This window comes from Hemitrygon akajei, chromosome 27, assembly GCF_048418815.1.
Source record: "Hemitrygon akajei chromosome 27, sHemAka1.3, whole genome shotgun sequence".
NCBI lineage: Eukaryota > Metazoa > Chordata > Chondrichthyes > Myliobatiformes > Dasyatidae > Hemitrygon > Hemitrygon akajei.
The window spans coordinates 25,650,161-25,668,085 of NC_133150.1; the positions used below are offsets into that span (position 1 = coordinate 25,650,161).

The 17,925-nt window shown below is 40.2% G+C and overlaps 1 protein-coding gene across 1 annotated transcript in view; it reads left to right on the plus strand.

The window, feature by feature from the left end:
• The window catches only part of LOC140717189 (copine-8-like), a 659,086-nt gene that overhangs the window by 299,084 nt on the left and 342,077 nt on the right, over positions 1–17,925 (plus strand). The window contains exon 8 of the mRNA XM_073030487.1: positions 7,696–7,759. Coding sequence (XP_072886588.1) covers positions 7,696–7,759 — 64 coding nt within the window. The remainder of the gene's footprint in view (positions 1–7,695; positions 7,760–17,925) is intronic.

Sequence of the window (17,925 nt, forward strand, 5' to 3'; positions counted from 1 at the left end):
ATTTTTTTCCTTAGATTCTGCCTGACCTGTTGAGTTCCTCCAGCATTTTCTGTGCATTTCTTTGGATTTCCAGCATCTGCAGATTTTCTCTTGTTTATGACTTAAGGAAGCATCAAACAGCTTCAGTCACCAGTTCACACAAAATTAAAGTGCTATTACTTTAGTGGTAGCTAAATCAAGGTTAATGTTAAGAATCACATCACTATTAACAATTCTCAAAGGCAGAAGGAGTGAGTTCACAATGAGATATGCAGATAATCTGACAAGGTTTACATTGCAGAAGTACCCGTAGTTGTACTTTGATCTGGTCGTGATAGTTTCATCTGAGCAATCTCATTGGTTTCTTTGCTGTCCACACGTTGTGTTTACACAAATGATGGGGAGCGTGCTGTTGCCAAGGGTGATGGATGGCCCAGGTCTTTGGAAATAGATTAAGTTGCTTTGATCTCCCTACCTGTGAGAGATAATAGAATGAGTCAAAAAGTTAAAATTATTTAAAATTAATATATAGAATGTCACCAGGTGTTTGCTATGATTTTGTGTTTGTGTTTTGTTTTTATTGATGCTGCAGCCTCAAATAAAAAATGATAACATTATTTATCAAAATTGCAATAACTTTTCATTCAGGCTACATTCCAAAACTTGATTCCAGAAATTCCTACTTTCCATCTGTGCATTCATTCTGTGCTTTGGAAAGAAGCACTGTTATCACTTCTAAATATGTTGTAGTTTGAACCTACTTCTCCTTAACATTGCCTCAAAATTTACTCGGATGTAGGTTTGAGAATCTATTCCTTCAACTAGCTTTTAATCTTTTCTTAAAGACGTATATACTTCCTTAACACCCAACACAGCAATACATCATCAGAAAGTTGTTTTACTTTGTAAAGGTCAGTGCTTGGCTTGTTCCTTACAAGGATACTCGAATTTCAAAATATCTTCACAACATCATTGGATCATTGTAGCTGATTCTTAAGTTGCATAGCCCTAGAATAGCCATTTTCTTCTCTCCTCGAGGACACAAATGAACACAAGGAATTGGAGCAATAAGCCAATCAGTCCCTGGCCTATTACTCACATCATGGCAATTTAGTTAGATGCTGCAGGTCATAAACAATCATTATTCAGAGCCAAGACCTGTTGATTTCCTCCAACATTTTGCGTGTGTTTCTCTACCACAATTTTTCAATGCGATATCCTTTAATTGGTCTAACATCATAGAGTTGGTGTGGGTAATGCTGTGGCTGTAGTGTATGTGAACTTTCAGAAGGCTTTTGAAGAACAGGCTCAGTGGTGAAGTTGAAACACATGGCTTAAAAAGAGCTTTGATAGTGTGGGCAGTCAGAGGGTCATGGAGAATGGTTGATTTTTTTTATGATCAGAGGAAGGGGAACAATGACATTTCCCAGTTATCAGTGTGGGGCCATTATTTTTTTGTTTTCTGATCCATGTTACTCTCTTGGATTTAAGGGAGCAAGTCACAATTTCTACATTTGCAGATGACATTAAACTTGGCATACTGTATGGAGGATAATGTTAAAATGCAATAGGGGATGAAATAAGTTTGTGGGATGGACAGGTGTTTAATGCTAAGAGAAGTAAGGTTTGATAGGAAGAGGCAATAAGATTCTGATTTAAAAAGGTTACTGAAGCAGAAGATACTGGGATGATTTGGAAAACATCTGGATAGGAGGCATTTAGAGGGATATGGTACAACCACGGGCAAATTGGTAGCACCATGATCACCATGGACAAGTTAGGCTGAAAGGCCTCTTTCCATGCTGTACAACCATCGGCCACAAGTCATTTAAAATTGCATGCAGTTAAGAATCTCCAAATAAGATACACAAAAGTCTCGGCCTTATCTATAAAGTCATGAAGTTATAAAAAAGCAGGAAGTTATGCTGCACATATCTAAAGCACTGGTCTGACTTCAGCTGGAGTATGGTGTTCAATTTAGGTCACCTTAATATAGAAAGGATGTGGAGGCATTGGAGAAAATCAAGAGATTTATGAGAATAATTCATGGGATGAGATACATTGGAGAGACTTGGACTGTTTTCTCTGGAGGAGAGGAGGCTGAGAAGAGATCTGATAAGTGTATAAATTAATGAGCAAGTCTGGACAGGATGGATAGTGGGAGGTTGTTTCTATTGATGGAGACTTGTGGGTTAGCTCCTGCAGGCATAACATAATAAAGGGGAAGGGAATTGATAGTGAAGTGGGGGAAAAACATTTGAATGCAGTTCCGGAAACCTGAAAGCGCTGCTTGCAGATGTGATGATGGCAGTCTCTTTGTCAGAACATTTCTCAGTGGAGGTGGATAAATACAAGTTACTGATCCAGCAAAATTCTCAGTTTTAAAATTCTTACATTCATTTTCACCCCTTAGTATCTTTTTTAAAAAAAAGCGTCAGTTCTGGCCTCTCATTCACTCCCACTTTCAAAGACTCCAACATTGGTAATCATTCCTTAGCAGCCCCAGTTCTGCAGTTCCATTGTTACATCTTCCCAATCTCCACATCTCTCCCCTCCCCTCAGCCTATCCTCAAGTCTTCAATGTTTGCTTTTAGACTCTTTAATTTTAACTTGGCGAGCAAAGCTATGATCTCCTCTGCCACAATTATTCTAATCACTGGTGCTCCGTAAGTTTGCATTGTCAGCCCCCTACTCCGTTCCCTGGTATGCTCACGACTGCATGGCTAAATTCTACTCTAACCCCATCTGCAACTTTGCGGATGATGCCACCGTAGTGAGCCATATCTCAAAAGCTGGAGTTCAGAAAGGTGATAGAGAACTTAGTGACTTGGTGTCATGACAACAATCTTCCCCTCAATGACAGAAACACAAAACAGCGGGTCATTGACTTCTGGAGGGGAGCAGTGCACATGCTCCTGTCAACAGGAGTTGAGGTTGAGTGGTTTGTTTTTGTCCAACCATGGAAGTCTGTACTTCCTTGGAGGCTAAAGAAATTTAACATGCCACTGTCAACCCTTACCAATTTACATCAACGCAACATAGAAAACATTCTGCCTGGATGCATAATGGCTCAGATGGCAACTGCTCTGTAGGTGAGCACAAGAAACTGCAAAGTTGTTGACATACAGTAGCTTAGTATATCATGGGGGGGGGGGGGAACTTCCTCTTCATGGACTTTGACTATATTTCTCACTGCCTCAGTAAAGCAGCCAGCATAAATAAAGACCCACCTCCCCTGGACATTCCCTCATCTTCTTTGTTCCATCAGGCAGAAGATACAAAAGCCTGAAAGCAGGTACCACCAGTCTCAAGGACAGCTTCTACTCAACTGTTATAAGACTATTAAGTGGTTTCATATTACAATAATAAGGACTCTTGAACTCATGACATTCATTCCCGGGATGGTTCTCATGAACCTTCTCTGGACCCTCTCCAATGCCAGCACACCTTTTCTTATATATGGATCTGAAAGCTGCTCTTAATACTCCAAAAATGGTCTGACCGATGCCTTATAAAGGTTCAGCATTACATACTTACTTGTGTATTCAAGGCCTGATCAGAAATAGTCAGCATGGTTTTGTAAGTGGGAGGTCATGTCTGACAAAAGTTTTGAAGTTGCCTGAGGGGCAATGGATGTTGCCTATATGGACTTTAGTAAGGCCTTTGACAGTGTCCTGAATGGCAGCTTCATTTGAAAGGTTAGGTTATAAGGGATTCTGGGTGAACTGTTGGATCCAGAATCCAGAATTGGCTCAGTGATGGGAAGCAGAGTGTGAGGGTGATAGTTGAAGGTCTAGTAGTGTGTGAGTAGTGGGGTGCCCTAGAGATCAGTGTTAGGATCTTGGTTATTCATTATTTAGGTAAATAGATATGAATGTACATGGCACGATTAGCAAGTTTGCTCATGATACTCAGTCAGGGGGGATTGTTGAAAGTAAATTGCATGGGATCTTGATTATTTAGGGAGATGGGCTGAGCAATGGAAAATGGATTTCATCTTTGGATAATTGTGAGGCGATGCCTTTTGGACAGTGGGACGGACGCTAATGATTGTTGTGGAGCAGAAGGACCTGGGAGCTAAAAGTGGCTACGCAAGAAAACCGGGTGGTGAATAAGGTGTTGAGCATGCTGGTCTCCACCAGTCAGGGTACTGAGTTTAGGAGAAGGGACATTATATTGCAGTTATGTAATCTCTTGATGAGGCTGCACTTGGAGTATAGTGTACAGTTTTGATCACCTCCTATAGGATTATAAAATCATGAGAGATAGGAATAGGATGTATAGTGATGGTCATTTCTCCAGGTCTGGAGGAATCCAAAACTAGAGGACAATTCTAAATTTCTGCAGCGATGCTTTAAACATTGTTCCTTTGTATGCATATCCATCCTTGGAATCAGTGAGATCCCTCTTCCTGTGCTGTATAATTCTACATACTGTGTTCTGTTCTATGTGCTTGTCAGTAGCCCTACTTCCCTGCGAGCTGGCATCAGTACCATCTTTGTTCTCTTTTCCCACTGTAAACCACTCATCCCCATTATCTGACCAGATGCCAAATCTACGCTTTTCTCTCAGATGCATGCTGTGGCAGTATCTAAGGAGAGGAGAGAGAGTAAATTACTTGGTCTGAATATTTGTACTTCAATCTATTTGAAATGTGAATGTATTCAGGGATCTTGACAAATGGATTCTGGTTTTCGAATCAATAATTTCCATTTTAAACTTCAGGCACTTCTAATAGTGATTTGCAACTGTTACGAGGTGTGCAAGGTATAAAGCCGAGAAGATTGGGACAAGCAGAAAGCTTGTTATGCTACACTTACAATAATGCAGAAAGTTGAGTTTCTGTGAATATGAAATCAATTAAAATATGACTTAATGACTTAAGTATGTCGATTATGCTTAGTGTTCTTGCAATGAAAGGCAAATTAATGTAGTTACCTGTACTAAATAAAATACTAATGTCACTGGAGCATGTTAGAGCGGAATTTGGGTTCAAAGACAGATAGAACATGTGACTGTATGATGTTACTTTATCTTGTTTCAGCCATGTTCTCATTATCAGCTGACCAAGCTATGGCCAGTAATTCCCCTTCTTGAGTTTAGGAAATTTAGACATACTTGTCTGGTTAAGTCAGACAAGTTAAATTAATCAGACTTGTTATTGGTTGTTACTTATTCTTCTGGCACCTCACTGAGAGCTAAAGAAGATACAAAAATATCTGTCAAGGTCCCAGCAATCCCCTCCCATGCTCTCCCGGGATAGATCTCATCAGATCCTGGGGACATAGCCACATTTACGCTTTTCAAAAGACCCTACTCCTCCTCAATATCAACATGCCTTAGAATATTAACATAATCCTCCCCAATCTCATCATCATCCATGCCCTTCACCTTGTTGAATACCAATGCCAAGTATTCATTAAGGAATTCACCCACTTCCCCTGAATCCATTCATAGTTTCTCTCCTTTATCCATCAGTGGGCCTACCCTTTCCGAAGCTATCCTTTTGCTCCTAATGCATATACGATGTCTTCGGACTCGCCTCCTTGCCAAGAAGGCTCCTTGTAATCCAGAAACGGAAACTCAAAAAATGTATCAAGCATCTTCGATAGTGTTCCCATGCAAGGACTGTGAAAGAAGTGCTCCCTGAATACTTCGAGTGTTTTAAAAATACATCTGATACTCACTTTCTGTCAAGCTCTGTAATCGCTCTGTTTTTCAGAATAATTCAGCACAGAAGTAGGTCCTTTAGCCCAAATGTTCCATGCTGACCACAGCACCTTCCCTGGTTGGCCCAGTGTGGTGAACTACATATACCTGACTGGACACGCCCCCCCCCCCCCCCCCCGCTGACTGCTCCTGTGCCTCCTCCCATGGACCCCGGTATAAAGGCGATTGGAGACACCGCCCCGGCCTCAGTCTCCAGGATGTAGTGTGGTGGTCAATTGCTGCTTATTCTTTCTTCCAGCCAATAAAAGCCTATATCTCACCTCACGTCTCTGAGAGTTATTGATGGTGCATCACGCAGTTGCTCATGCTTGGCTTATAAACCTACAAGCACATCCCTTCTATGTACCCAAGCAAATGCCTCGTACCGAAAACGACCAGTTTGTTCCAGGTGCTCATTATCTTCTCTGTAAAGTAGTTCCATCTCAGGTCTCTTTTAAATCTCTCCCCTTCTATCTTGTATCTAGTTTTGTTCCCTTTCCTCAGAATCTTCTGCTCCCCACTTAAAACTTGTATATTTTTCTTAAAGCTGGATGCCCAGGATCGATGACAATGCTGTAGCTGAATCAGCGCTTTATAAAGTTTCACCGTGGCTTTCAGTTTGACATTTATCAAGTTTGCAATCCTGCATATTTTTTTGATCACGTTCTCAAATTGCTCTGCCGCTTTTTGCCTGAACGTGCGTAACAGATTTAGTCTGGAAATTGTCGAAGTATGTAATTTGACTGAAAGTGTTAAGTTTTAGGAGTATAGCTTGGATATTTTGGAGTTGAATTGCTTTGATGTCATGCTGAGTGCTTGTACGCTGTAATAACCTTTGTCAATGTATCAGGCTGGAAAATATTGCACTAAATTTGACAATAATGGATGGCATAGGGCAGTGTAGTACAACTTGACAGTTCACTGCTGCTTTCAGATATGACTTCCATTACTTTGCTGCTGTGGCAAGTGTCACACATTTGCTCATACAAGACATGAAATTTCTGCCACTGTTATTATTGTCAGTAAAATTAAGATCTCAGATTTGCAACATGAGGACAGTAGGCAGTATTTTTATCCAGTGCATATATTGCATAGGCATTATACAAGAGAGATCTGTCTGCAAACTTCAACTTCCCCAATGCAATCAAAATTCAGCTGACCAATTGATATGAAGAATCCGCTGTAGATTTTAATGCATTTCCTCAGTTTAGTATTTGCAGCAGAATCATAAATATCCATTTGTATTTGTGTTTGTTATTTCAGCAGAAACAAGATGCTTGATAGATTTGCTTATTATGGCAAGTGAATTATGGTCTAATAATTAATTGGACCTATCATTTAATATGAAGTTCTGATCTATAAGTATGGTATTGTGCAAAATAAAAAAAAACAGATCAGTACTCCATATGGCTCAGTTTCATATACTCGAGTGAGAAAGCAGACAGTACAGTTACAAGCAATAGCAATCTGCTCCAGCTAAAAGCATTCTGAGATACCCTTGGCAACTGGAAAATGTCTGCAATGCAGTCAGATCAGGCTAATTTGGCATATCAATATTTTATTATCATCCCTGAAAAGTTGGAACTATTTTCCATTATCACCTTGCCATTTTCCTGACAGACATGTGATAGATGCTGCTAAATGCCCGGACAAGTGCTAGCTGCTTTAACAATACCAGTTTGAGTCTGCACAAGAGGGGAAATTGAACAACCTGTAGTTTGTGAAAATGCACTTTCTGTAAAATATGTTGCATGTTCTGTCTTTTTCAGCATTGATATTGTGTTATACTTTCATTTGTTTGCCTATTTTAGGAAAAATGTCGATGAAAGCATCAGCCAGAAACAATTTTTTTTCTTACTGTATTTCATTATAAATATTGCAAATAGTTATCAATCTCATTTCACACAGTATTTTTCAGTTTGTTATGATTAATCTTTGTTCACATTCATGAAGGATCTGAATGCGATTGGAAAATTAAAATAGAAGTCTTTTATTGTCTCTTCTCAGTGGAATCCCAGGAAAGAAATGTGGAGCAATTATTCTCTCAGCTGAAGAACTTGGCAATTGTCGGGTAAGTAAAAGCTTTCATTGTCACACTGAGAAATCAGGTTGGAGAGTACCTTCTGGGTGCTGTAAATCTTTTGTGAATAATGTCACACTGCATTCCAGTGTTTGTAAAGCAATGGGCCTTTTTAACTGTTGCTTGACTATTTTTTCATGTAAAGATTAGATGGTCAGACGTCAAATATTGTGAAGAAAGCAGGTCTGGTGGTCCTCGAGGCTTACTGTACTAATGCAATTTTCAGGCAGTCTTGTTAACAAATGTGGCTACATAACAGATTGGTGGATGTAGAAGCCCATGCAAAGCTTAAAATATTCCTTAAATAATTACTTGATGTACTATAAATTACAAGGCCTCAGGCAAGGGCTGGGAAGAGCAATTAGATTGAAAGGGTTCTTGAGTATGAGGATATAGTTAACTACTTCCCTTGCGGATGCTACAATGCGATGGCCTTATTTTTACGGGCACTCCCAATGATAGGCACCCTCATGATCGTTAGGTCCAAGTTTTCCTGCACTGCTTCAAAATGCTCATTACAATAGTGAAGGATTTACATCCTGTGTATTTGATAAGGAAGCAGGGGTGATGAATGACAGGATGTGCTGGTTGAATTCTGGAGGTGCTGCAAGCCAATTCAGAAATTGCCATTGACAAATTACAGAGGTTTAATGCACGTGGAATAATGTGAACTACTTGTCAACAAAGCTCCTGGCTAATAGTCCTGAGTGGTTTCCATCTGAAGTGAAAGGAAAGGGAAATTGGCCAACTATTTTTCAAGATGAATATTGTAGGCTACTTGTTCTCGCAGACCTTTAATTCAATGGTGGGGCAATCATAAGCATCTGCAGAGATACTGCCGATGCTGGAAATCTTCAGCAACACACACAAACTGCTAGAAGAACTCAGCAAGTCAGGCGCCATCCATGTAGGTGAATAAACAGTTGATGTTTCGGACAGAGATCCTTCATCAGGACTGATGAAGGGTCTCGGCCTCAAAAGTTGACTGTTTATTACCCTCCATAGATGCTGCCTGACTTGATGAGTTCCTCCGGCATTTTGTGTGTGTGTTGCTCATCAGGACAATCTGTTGAGTCCTATCACTCAAGACTGTGAGGATGAAGAGTCCTAGAAAATTTTAAACTAAGAAAGGACTTGTACAATCTCAGAACCTCCCAGATTCTGCAGAGAGAAGTGGACTCTGTTGAATATATTATAGGCGCATGCATCCCCACCACTGCTAGTACCTAGATGAGGCACTAACTCAAGCAGGCAATATCCAGCATCTACAATCCCTGTCTATCAGGCCAAGTCATCATCTCACAGCTACCATTAGGCAAGAAGAACAGAAGTCTGCTGTCCCACTTTGCCAGGTTCAAGGATAGCTACTTCCCTTCAACTATTGAATTGGTCAGAACAAACCATCACAATGCTAGTCACTATAGTTTAGCAACACCATGACCACTTTGCACTAAAATAGACTTTTTTTGTAATTCCAATTGTGTTCTTTTCTAAAAATTCTTCACTTTATATGTTCTTGTGAATGCTGCCTGCATGAGGTTAAGTGGCTGCGGTGCTGCTGCAAATAAGGTTTTCATTGCACTTTTGCATACGTGTGCAGTACTTGTGCCTAGGACAGTAAACTCAACATAGAATGGTACAGCATAGGGACAGGCTCTTTGGCGTTCCAATGGGCTTAATATCACTGGTGTAAATTGTGAAGTTTGTTAACTTAGCAGCAGCAATACAATGCAATACATGATAAATATAGAAAAAATAATTACAGTAAGTATGTATGTATATTAAACAGTTGAATTAAAAATAGTGCAAAAACAGAAGTAACAAAAAAATTGAGTTAGTGCTCATGGGTTTGATACCTATTTGGAAATCAGATGGCAGAGAGGAAGATGCTATTACTGAATCACTGAGTGTGTGTGCCTTCAGGCTTCTGTACCTTCTTCCTGATGGTAACAATGAGAAGAGGGCATGTCCTGTGTGGTAGGAGTCCTTAATAATGGACACCACCTTTCTGAGGCACTGCTCCTTGAAGATGTCTTGGATGCTATGAAGGCTAGTACCCATGATGAAGCTGACTAATTTTATAACTTTCTGCAGCTTCTTTAGATCAATGACTTGACTTTGTATCTCCCAAAATACTTCTTGGCCACTGAAGCTCTTTTAAAGTACTATGTTTGGTCATCTGAGAAACTCAACAAGCAAGTGGTATTATAAATCAGAGCATTGAGTATAGGAGTTGGGATATAATGTTAAAATTGTACAAGGCATTGGGTGAGGCCAAATTTGGAGTATTGTGTACAGTTCTGGACACCGACTTATAGGAAAGATGTCAACAAAATAGAGAGAGTACAGAGGAGATTTACTAGAATGTTACCTGGGTTTCAGCACCTGAGTTACAGAGAAAGGTTGAACAAGTTAGGTCTTTATTCTTTGGAACGTAGAAGGTTGAGGGAGACTTGATAGAGGTATTTAAAATTATGAGGGGGTTAGATAGAGTTGACATTGATAGGCTTTTTCCATTGAGAGTAGGGGAGATTCAAACAAGAGGACATGAGTTGAGAGTTAAGGGGCAAAAGTTTAGGGGTAACACGAGGGGGAACTTCTTCACTTCAGAGTGGTAGCTGTGTGGAACGAGCTTCCAGTAGAAGTGGTAGAGGCAGGTTTGATTTTGTCATTTTAAAAAAATTGGATAGGTATATGGACAGGAAAGGAATGAAGGGTTATGGGCTGAGTGCAGGTAGGTGGGACTAGGTGAGAGTAAGTGTTCGGCATGGACTAGAAGGGCTGAGATGGCCTGTTTCCGTGCTGTAATTGTTATATGGTATGTGGTGAACAACAAAATATTTGTCTAGGTAATTAGTTTTAGTGTTGTTCATTGAGGGATAATTGCTAGTCAGGAAGACTACTGAGAAAGATGAACATAATTTTCCTTTAAAGACCTGCACTTCTTGCCTTTTGGGTTAATAAACTGTTCTGAGATGTCAGTAAAGGTGCATGCACACCTCCGAACTCCAGGTGGCAGATAATTGAGACTCCCATCCAATTCAGGCAAGGACTTCAATTATTCAGCAGAAGCAAGTAAGTTAAATGTGCTATTGGGTAAAACTGGCACAACATACAAATCATTCCATTTCACTTCTGTTTCCGTGTTGCTCTTGCTTAAGGTTTCTCCTGTAATCACAGTTGATCCCTTGCTAATTCGCTCTTGAAAAAAAATTGATGCCTGAATAATTAATCACGAAAATGGCATGACCTAACAGTGGAACGGAAAGTATGAATAGTAATTAAACCTGAAGTGACTGCTAGTTATTTTAGGTTATTTAACATTGGAATCTAACAAAATAGAGCATATCCTAAGCTATGGCAAAATGCTGGCAGAGTGGAGAGAAGCCAGGATGTTAAAGTATTTAGCCTAGAAATTTTAATGCACCTGGGCAGCAGGGCTATCTTTTCCCCCCTGACGAAACCTTGGAGGTGATAGACTGTCAAGAATGACTGACAAGGTGTTTCACAGAGTATCTTGGTCCCCTGTTCAGAGACATTGATGCAAGCTGGTCTTCAGAATGCTAGCATACACAAGCCTAATGAGGCCTGATAGGAGACTGGTGAGTGGCTGGCCCCAGCAAGTGATGCTCATAAATGGTGGATGACTTGAAAAGCTGGCACTGGTTGGTAGGTACCAGATGCCAATATTGAATGTTTCAGTGGGTGGCACTGGAGATGGTACCAGTGCCTACTTGAGTGGGCAACATCAGAGACTGGCGTTCAATGTTTGGGGTTGTATGTGGCATCATTCACTCACAATTTTTGGATGATTTGATGGGTGTCATTATAGAGTTTCACCAAATAGTTGTGGGGAGAATATGCACTGGAAAATGGCTCTATTTGATCATTGGGGTCTGGTATTGGAGACTGTACTGCTAGATGTTTGATTGAATGGCTTCAAAGACTCATATGAATGGATGATTAGCTTTAATGGGGAATGGAGCCCAGACCTGATGATAGGAAGCTGGTGTGAATACTTGAAGGAGTCTGTCTGGGATGGTTGGAAAGAATAGTAGATGGAAGAGTGAGGGTGACAACCCCAGTTGTTCCATTGGGTCTAGGTCAGAAGATCCCAACCTGAGCTCCATGGATCACTTGCTTCATAGTATTGGGTCCATGATATAAAAAAAAGGTTGGGACCCTCTGGTCCAGGTGATGGAAAATCAAGAGGACCAGTGGATTGATGGGAGTGCAAAGGTTCTAGATACAGTGTTGGATGAGGTGTGTCGGCCCAAGGGATGAAAATGAAATAACCAAGTTGCCTACAAGAGTACCCAAGCAGGCACTAAGCTTGGAAGACCATATGGTCCCAAAATTGCTGCTTGCAGGATGACTTTGTCCAGGCACACTGCAGTGCTCCTAATAGAATATTGTACAGGAATGATGACATACTGCATTCTCCCAGTGATACATTGCATTGTGGGGCAAGTGTGGCTTGATCCTGGGAGATCCTGGTATCAGGAGCAAAAAATAAACTGCTGGAGGAACACTGAATGCTTGTGGATCCACATGGTCTACACAGCTTCCATTTTATGTGTTCATATGCAATTTCCAGATTGATGTGAAATAATTGGAACACCATTGTAACTGTATTTCACTTATGAAAAACTAAATTTTCAAACTCATTCTGCAGGAGGGAAAAGAGCAATTGAATTTTCAGACATATTGGTACAAAATTAGATTTGTCTTAAAATCCAACCCTCTTCAATTTGAAGCCTTATAATTCAATGTATAATTTATCCCAACTATCCACTATTGTTAATGACTGAATTTGGTGTTGTGAGTGAATATGAATTGTACCATCATATTCCCTTATTAAAAACATGCATTATGCCTTTAAAAGATGAAATTCTTTTACTTGCCTTTTCAGAATTGATGCGGCAAATATGCTTTCCTGCATTTTATTAAATCTCGGCAAACAATGGGTTTAAATGTTTAAAAAGACACAATAAGGAATGGCTTCCAAATGGTTTGTAAATAGACTAAATGAACACCCCAGTACTGGGAAGCAGGTGTTTGCTATAGGAATGTGCTTAACTTTTATTATTGGAATGATTTCCCTTCAGTAGTTAGAGTAGGAAATTGCTCATCCATAAAGGCTGCAGAGAAGCTCTGAAGTTATATTTTCCAGATTTGACATATATTTATTATTTAAATAGGGAGAAGGGTAGTAAATAATCAAATTATTTATTGCTTGATTTTGATTTTTGTCAAAATGGTCTCTGGTTATAAATTTGGAAAATATTATTCTTGGTTTGGAAAAGGCAAATGAGATAATTTTTCTCTGCCCTACTATAGATTAGAAAGCACAAAATGACATTAAACATTAATGGATTGATTGCCCTCCAGGATATGGAATTGAGTTACGAGATGTGTAAATGAGTGGTTGTACATTTCAATTTAAGTATTGCAAGAACAGGGTGCCTTCACTCTGTGAACAAATGCTGATTTGATTTAGTCATAGTCATAGAACACTATATCACAGAAACAGGCCCTTTGGCCCATCTAGTCTGTGCCAACCCATTAATTTGCCTAGTCTGATTGACCTGCACCTAGGCCATAGCCCTCAAAGTAGTTATCCAAATTTCTCTTAAATCAAAACCACATCCACCATTTGCGCTGGCAGCTCGTTCCACACTCTCACCACCCTCTGAGTGAAGATGTTCCCCTTAAACATTTCAGCTTTCACCGTTAACCCATGGCCTCTAGTTGTAAACCTCTAGTTTAACCCAAACTTAGTGGGGAAAAGCTTGCTTGCAGTTATTCTATCTATGCCCTTCATAATTTTTTTATACCTCTGTCAAATCTTCTCTCAATCTTCTACATTCTAGGAATAAAGTCCTAACCCATTCAACCTTTCCTGATAACACAGGTCCTCAAATCCTGACACCATCCTAGTAAATTTTCTCTGTACTTTTTCCATCTTATTTGCATCTTTCCTGTAGGTAGGTGACCAAAACAACAAACAATATTCCAAATTAGGCCTCACCAACATCTGATACAATTTCAACATAACATTCCATCTGTTGTACTCACTTATTTATTAAAGACATTGTGCCAAAAGCTTTCTTTACCATCCCTAACTAGTTGTGACACCACTTTAAAGGAATGATGGATCTGTATTCTCAAATTCATCTGTTCTACAGCACTCCTCAGTGCCCTTCTGCTCACTATGGAAGCCCTACCCTGGTTGGTCCTCCCAAAGTGCAACACCTCACACTCGTCTGCATTAAATTCCATTTACCATTTTCAGCCCATTTGTGCAGCTGATCTCGATCCCATTGCAGGCTTTGATAGTTTTCTTCACTGTCCACTGCAACCCCAGTCACGGTGTCATCTGCAAATTTGCTGATCCAGTTTAGCATATTATCATCCAGTTTGTTGACATAGATGACAAATAACAAAGGGCCCAGCACCAATCCCTGCAGCACATTACTAGTCACAGGCCTCCAGTCAGAGAAGCGTTCATCAGCTACCACTCTGGCCGCTCCCACGAAGCCAATTTCTCATCCAATTTCCTAAATCATCTTGCATGCCAAGTAACTGAACCTTCCCGTCCAACTCCCGTGCGGGACCTTGTCAAAGGCCTTGCTAAAGTCCATGTAGACAACATCCACTGACTTGCCTTCATCAACTTTCTTGGTAACTTACTTGCAAATCTCTATCAAGCTGGTTAGACATGAACGACCATGTACAGAACCATGTTGACTCTCCCTAATCAGACCCTGGCTATCCAAATATTTGTATATCCGGTCCCTTAGAATACCTTCAAATATCTTTCCTGCTACTGATGTCAGGCTTATACTTGGAGCCTTTCTTAAACAATGGAACAACATCAGCTATCCTCCAATCCTCACCTGTGGCTACGGCCCCTATAATTCCTACAGTAGCTTCCTCGCACTGTAGGGGTTTGAGGGAACACTTTGTCAGGTCCTGGGGATTTATCCACACTAAATTGCCTCAAGACAGCAAACACCTCCTCCTCTGTAATCTATATAGTGTCTATGACCAGGCTGCTACTTTGCTTCACTTCTATAGTCTCTGTGTTCCTCTCCCAAGTAAAAACAGATGCAAAAACATTCATTTAAGATCTCCCCATCTCTTTTGGCTCAACACATAGGTTATATTCTGATCTAACAGAGGGTAAATTTTAACAGGAAAAATAATCTACCTACAGTTTACGCCTCTCCTTGTTGAAAACTAGATTAGCCAATGACTTAACTTCTCACACTAATACTGGCTCACTCACACAATGTCTGCACCCACAATGATCACTCCACTCTAAGCTAATTTGTTTGTATTGGTTCTTGCCATATGCCTAGTTATGCACAATCCAATATCTCCTCGGGAATAGTGGCGCACAAAATGTGCTGGCTGCCCCGCTCACATCTTTTAAACTCGGTCTCCCTCTTTATTGGCTCCTCGGGAACTGTGCTGTGCAAAAGGTAGTATGATATCATTAACATTAACCCTTGCAGACTGTGATGATTTCTTTGCATCACTGAATCACCACAGAAAATTATTTATCTACTTAGCAAGAAAGAAGAATTGATTTTTCTTTTGGATATGTGATGAAGAGGCTTAGATTCTTGTGAATGTTCATTATTGTAAGTTACTTTTATGACTGATGCACCATCAATAACTCAGTCTGAGACGTAAGAAGCGAGATATCGGCTTTTATTGACTGGAAGAATGAACAACACTACATCCTGGAGAATGAGGGCCGGGCTCAGGCCTCAATCGCCTTTATACAGCGGACTGTGGGAGGAGCCACAGGAGCAGTCCAGACAGGTATATGTAGTTCACCACAATGACTTTAGATACTAATTGCCATTTCAAGAACAGCTTTTATTCCTTTGCCATCCAATATCTAAATGGATATTGAACCCATGAACACTACCTCACTACTTGTTTTTTTGTTTCTATTTTTGCACTACCTATTTTAACTTAACTATTTAACATGCTAAACAATTTTATATATACTTAATGTAATTCATTTTTTTCTATATTTATCATGTATTCCATTGTACTGCTGCCACCAAGTTAACAAATTTCATGACACATGTCAGTAATATTAAATCTGATTCTGATTTATCAATCTTCATATTCTGTTTATAAATGTTTTAAGTTGAAATGATATCATATTAAATATCCCCAAATTCCACCCAGTTTTCAATGTTTAAAAATGCTTATTTTCCGATTAATTCAGTGGGTAAGTTCATTGGACTGATTTCAGATCATACAAGTACAGAAGCTCTGCTTTTGGCTCGGATGGCAGCATTCCCCTCTCTGAATCGGAAAGCTGTTCCATTCCAAAGATCTAATCACAGAAAGGCTAAACTGATGTTTGCTGTGATACTGAAACAGAAGGTGTGCTATCAAGAAAATCATTCAACTGAGATGCTGGGTGGTATAAAAGATTTCATGGCACTGAATCAAGAAGAAGATCAAGGGATTTATTGGATTTATTGCCAGTATCCTGGCTAATGTTTATCACTCAATCAACATCACTGCAACAGCTTATCTGGACAGTGCCATATTGTTTGTGGGAGTTTGCTTTCTGGAATTTGACAACTATACTTTATAATCTCTACTCGATTTTAAGAGAAATTTGACTCCATGTTAGGAGAAGTTTGGATATGTACATGATGGGAAGGGTATGGAGGGCTCTGGTCCAGATGCAGGTCAATAGGACTTGGCATAACAATAGTTCACCATGGGGTAAATGGGCCGAAAGGCCTGTTTATGTGTGGTAGTGGTCTATGACTCTACTGTAACTGCATTTTGGGGCAGCACAGTAGTGTAGCGACCTGGCTTCATTCCTGCCAACTTTTGTAAGGAGTTTGTATGTTCTCCTCATGACTGCATAGGTTTCCTCTGGGTGGTCTGGTTTCCTCCCACATTCCAAAAACATACCAGTTAGCAAGTCTACGGCTCACATTGCTTTAATATGGAAACACAAGTTTGTTGGGCTGGAAGGACCGTGCTGTATCTCTAAAGGGAAAAACAAAGCAACTGCAGTGTCTGCTAAAGTTAACTAAAGAAAGAAATATTATTCCACCTTGGTTTCTCTGATCATTATTTACTGCTTCCTGTAAGGACTGTGAATCACTAGCAATGGCTGAATTACAGAGTGTTCCATTTGGCCCAATAAGTTGCAATACTGTTTGTATTTCGGAGAGGGTAAGGAAACTTTTTTTTTGGATCTTGCGAAAGCCTAAATATGCGCAATCCAATATCTCCTCAGGAACTTCAGTCATGAAATGTGTGGCTGCACCCATTTGCTTCCTTTAAACCTTCTCTTCCTCTGGACAATCCAATGCCTCCTCAGGAACTACGCACATGAAATGTGTGACTGCCCCAATTTGCTTCTTTTAAACCTTCTCTTCCTCTACACAATCCAATATCTCCTCAGGAACTCTGGCACGCAAAATGTGTGACTGCCCCAATTTGCTTCTTTTAAGCCTTCTCTTCCTCTACACAATCCAATATCTCCTTGGGAACTACGCACACGAAAGGTACGACCGCCCCCGCTCGCTTCTTTTAAACTCTCTCTCTATATGCACAATCCAACGTCTCCTTGGGAACTGTGGCGCTCAAAATGTGCAGATGGCCTACTCTTTTAAACTCTCTGTCCCCTTATGCAAACCATTGTCTCCTTGGGAATTCTTACATTCTGTGATTGGAATGGGGTAGTGTGGGGAGAGGGGTGAATTGCTGAAGAAGGATGAAAAATAAACCAATATGCCTTACAATAATAACACACAGAAAATGCTGGAGGAACTCAGCAGGTCAGGCAGCACCAATGGAGAGGAATAGTCTTGATGTTTCAGGCCAAGGACTGGAAAGGAAGGGTGAAGAACCCAGAATAAGGTGGGTGTTGGGAAGGAATACAAGGTGGTAAGTATATTAAGTGCCTTACAGAAGTTTGTTTTTAACACCAAATGTAGCTTTTTTAAATATTTGTGTTCAACGGCAATACCAATTGTTAGGTAATGTGCAATAGCAAAAATGCTCCAGATGAGCATGTATATTTCTAACATTTGCTGATTAGGTTGATTAGGAAGTGTATGTATGAACAAAAGAATCTGTTCACCACATCACCTGCCCCACCC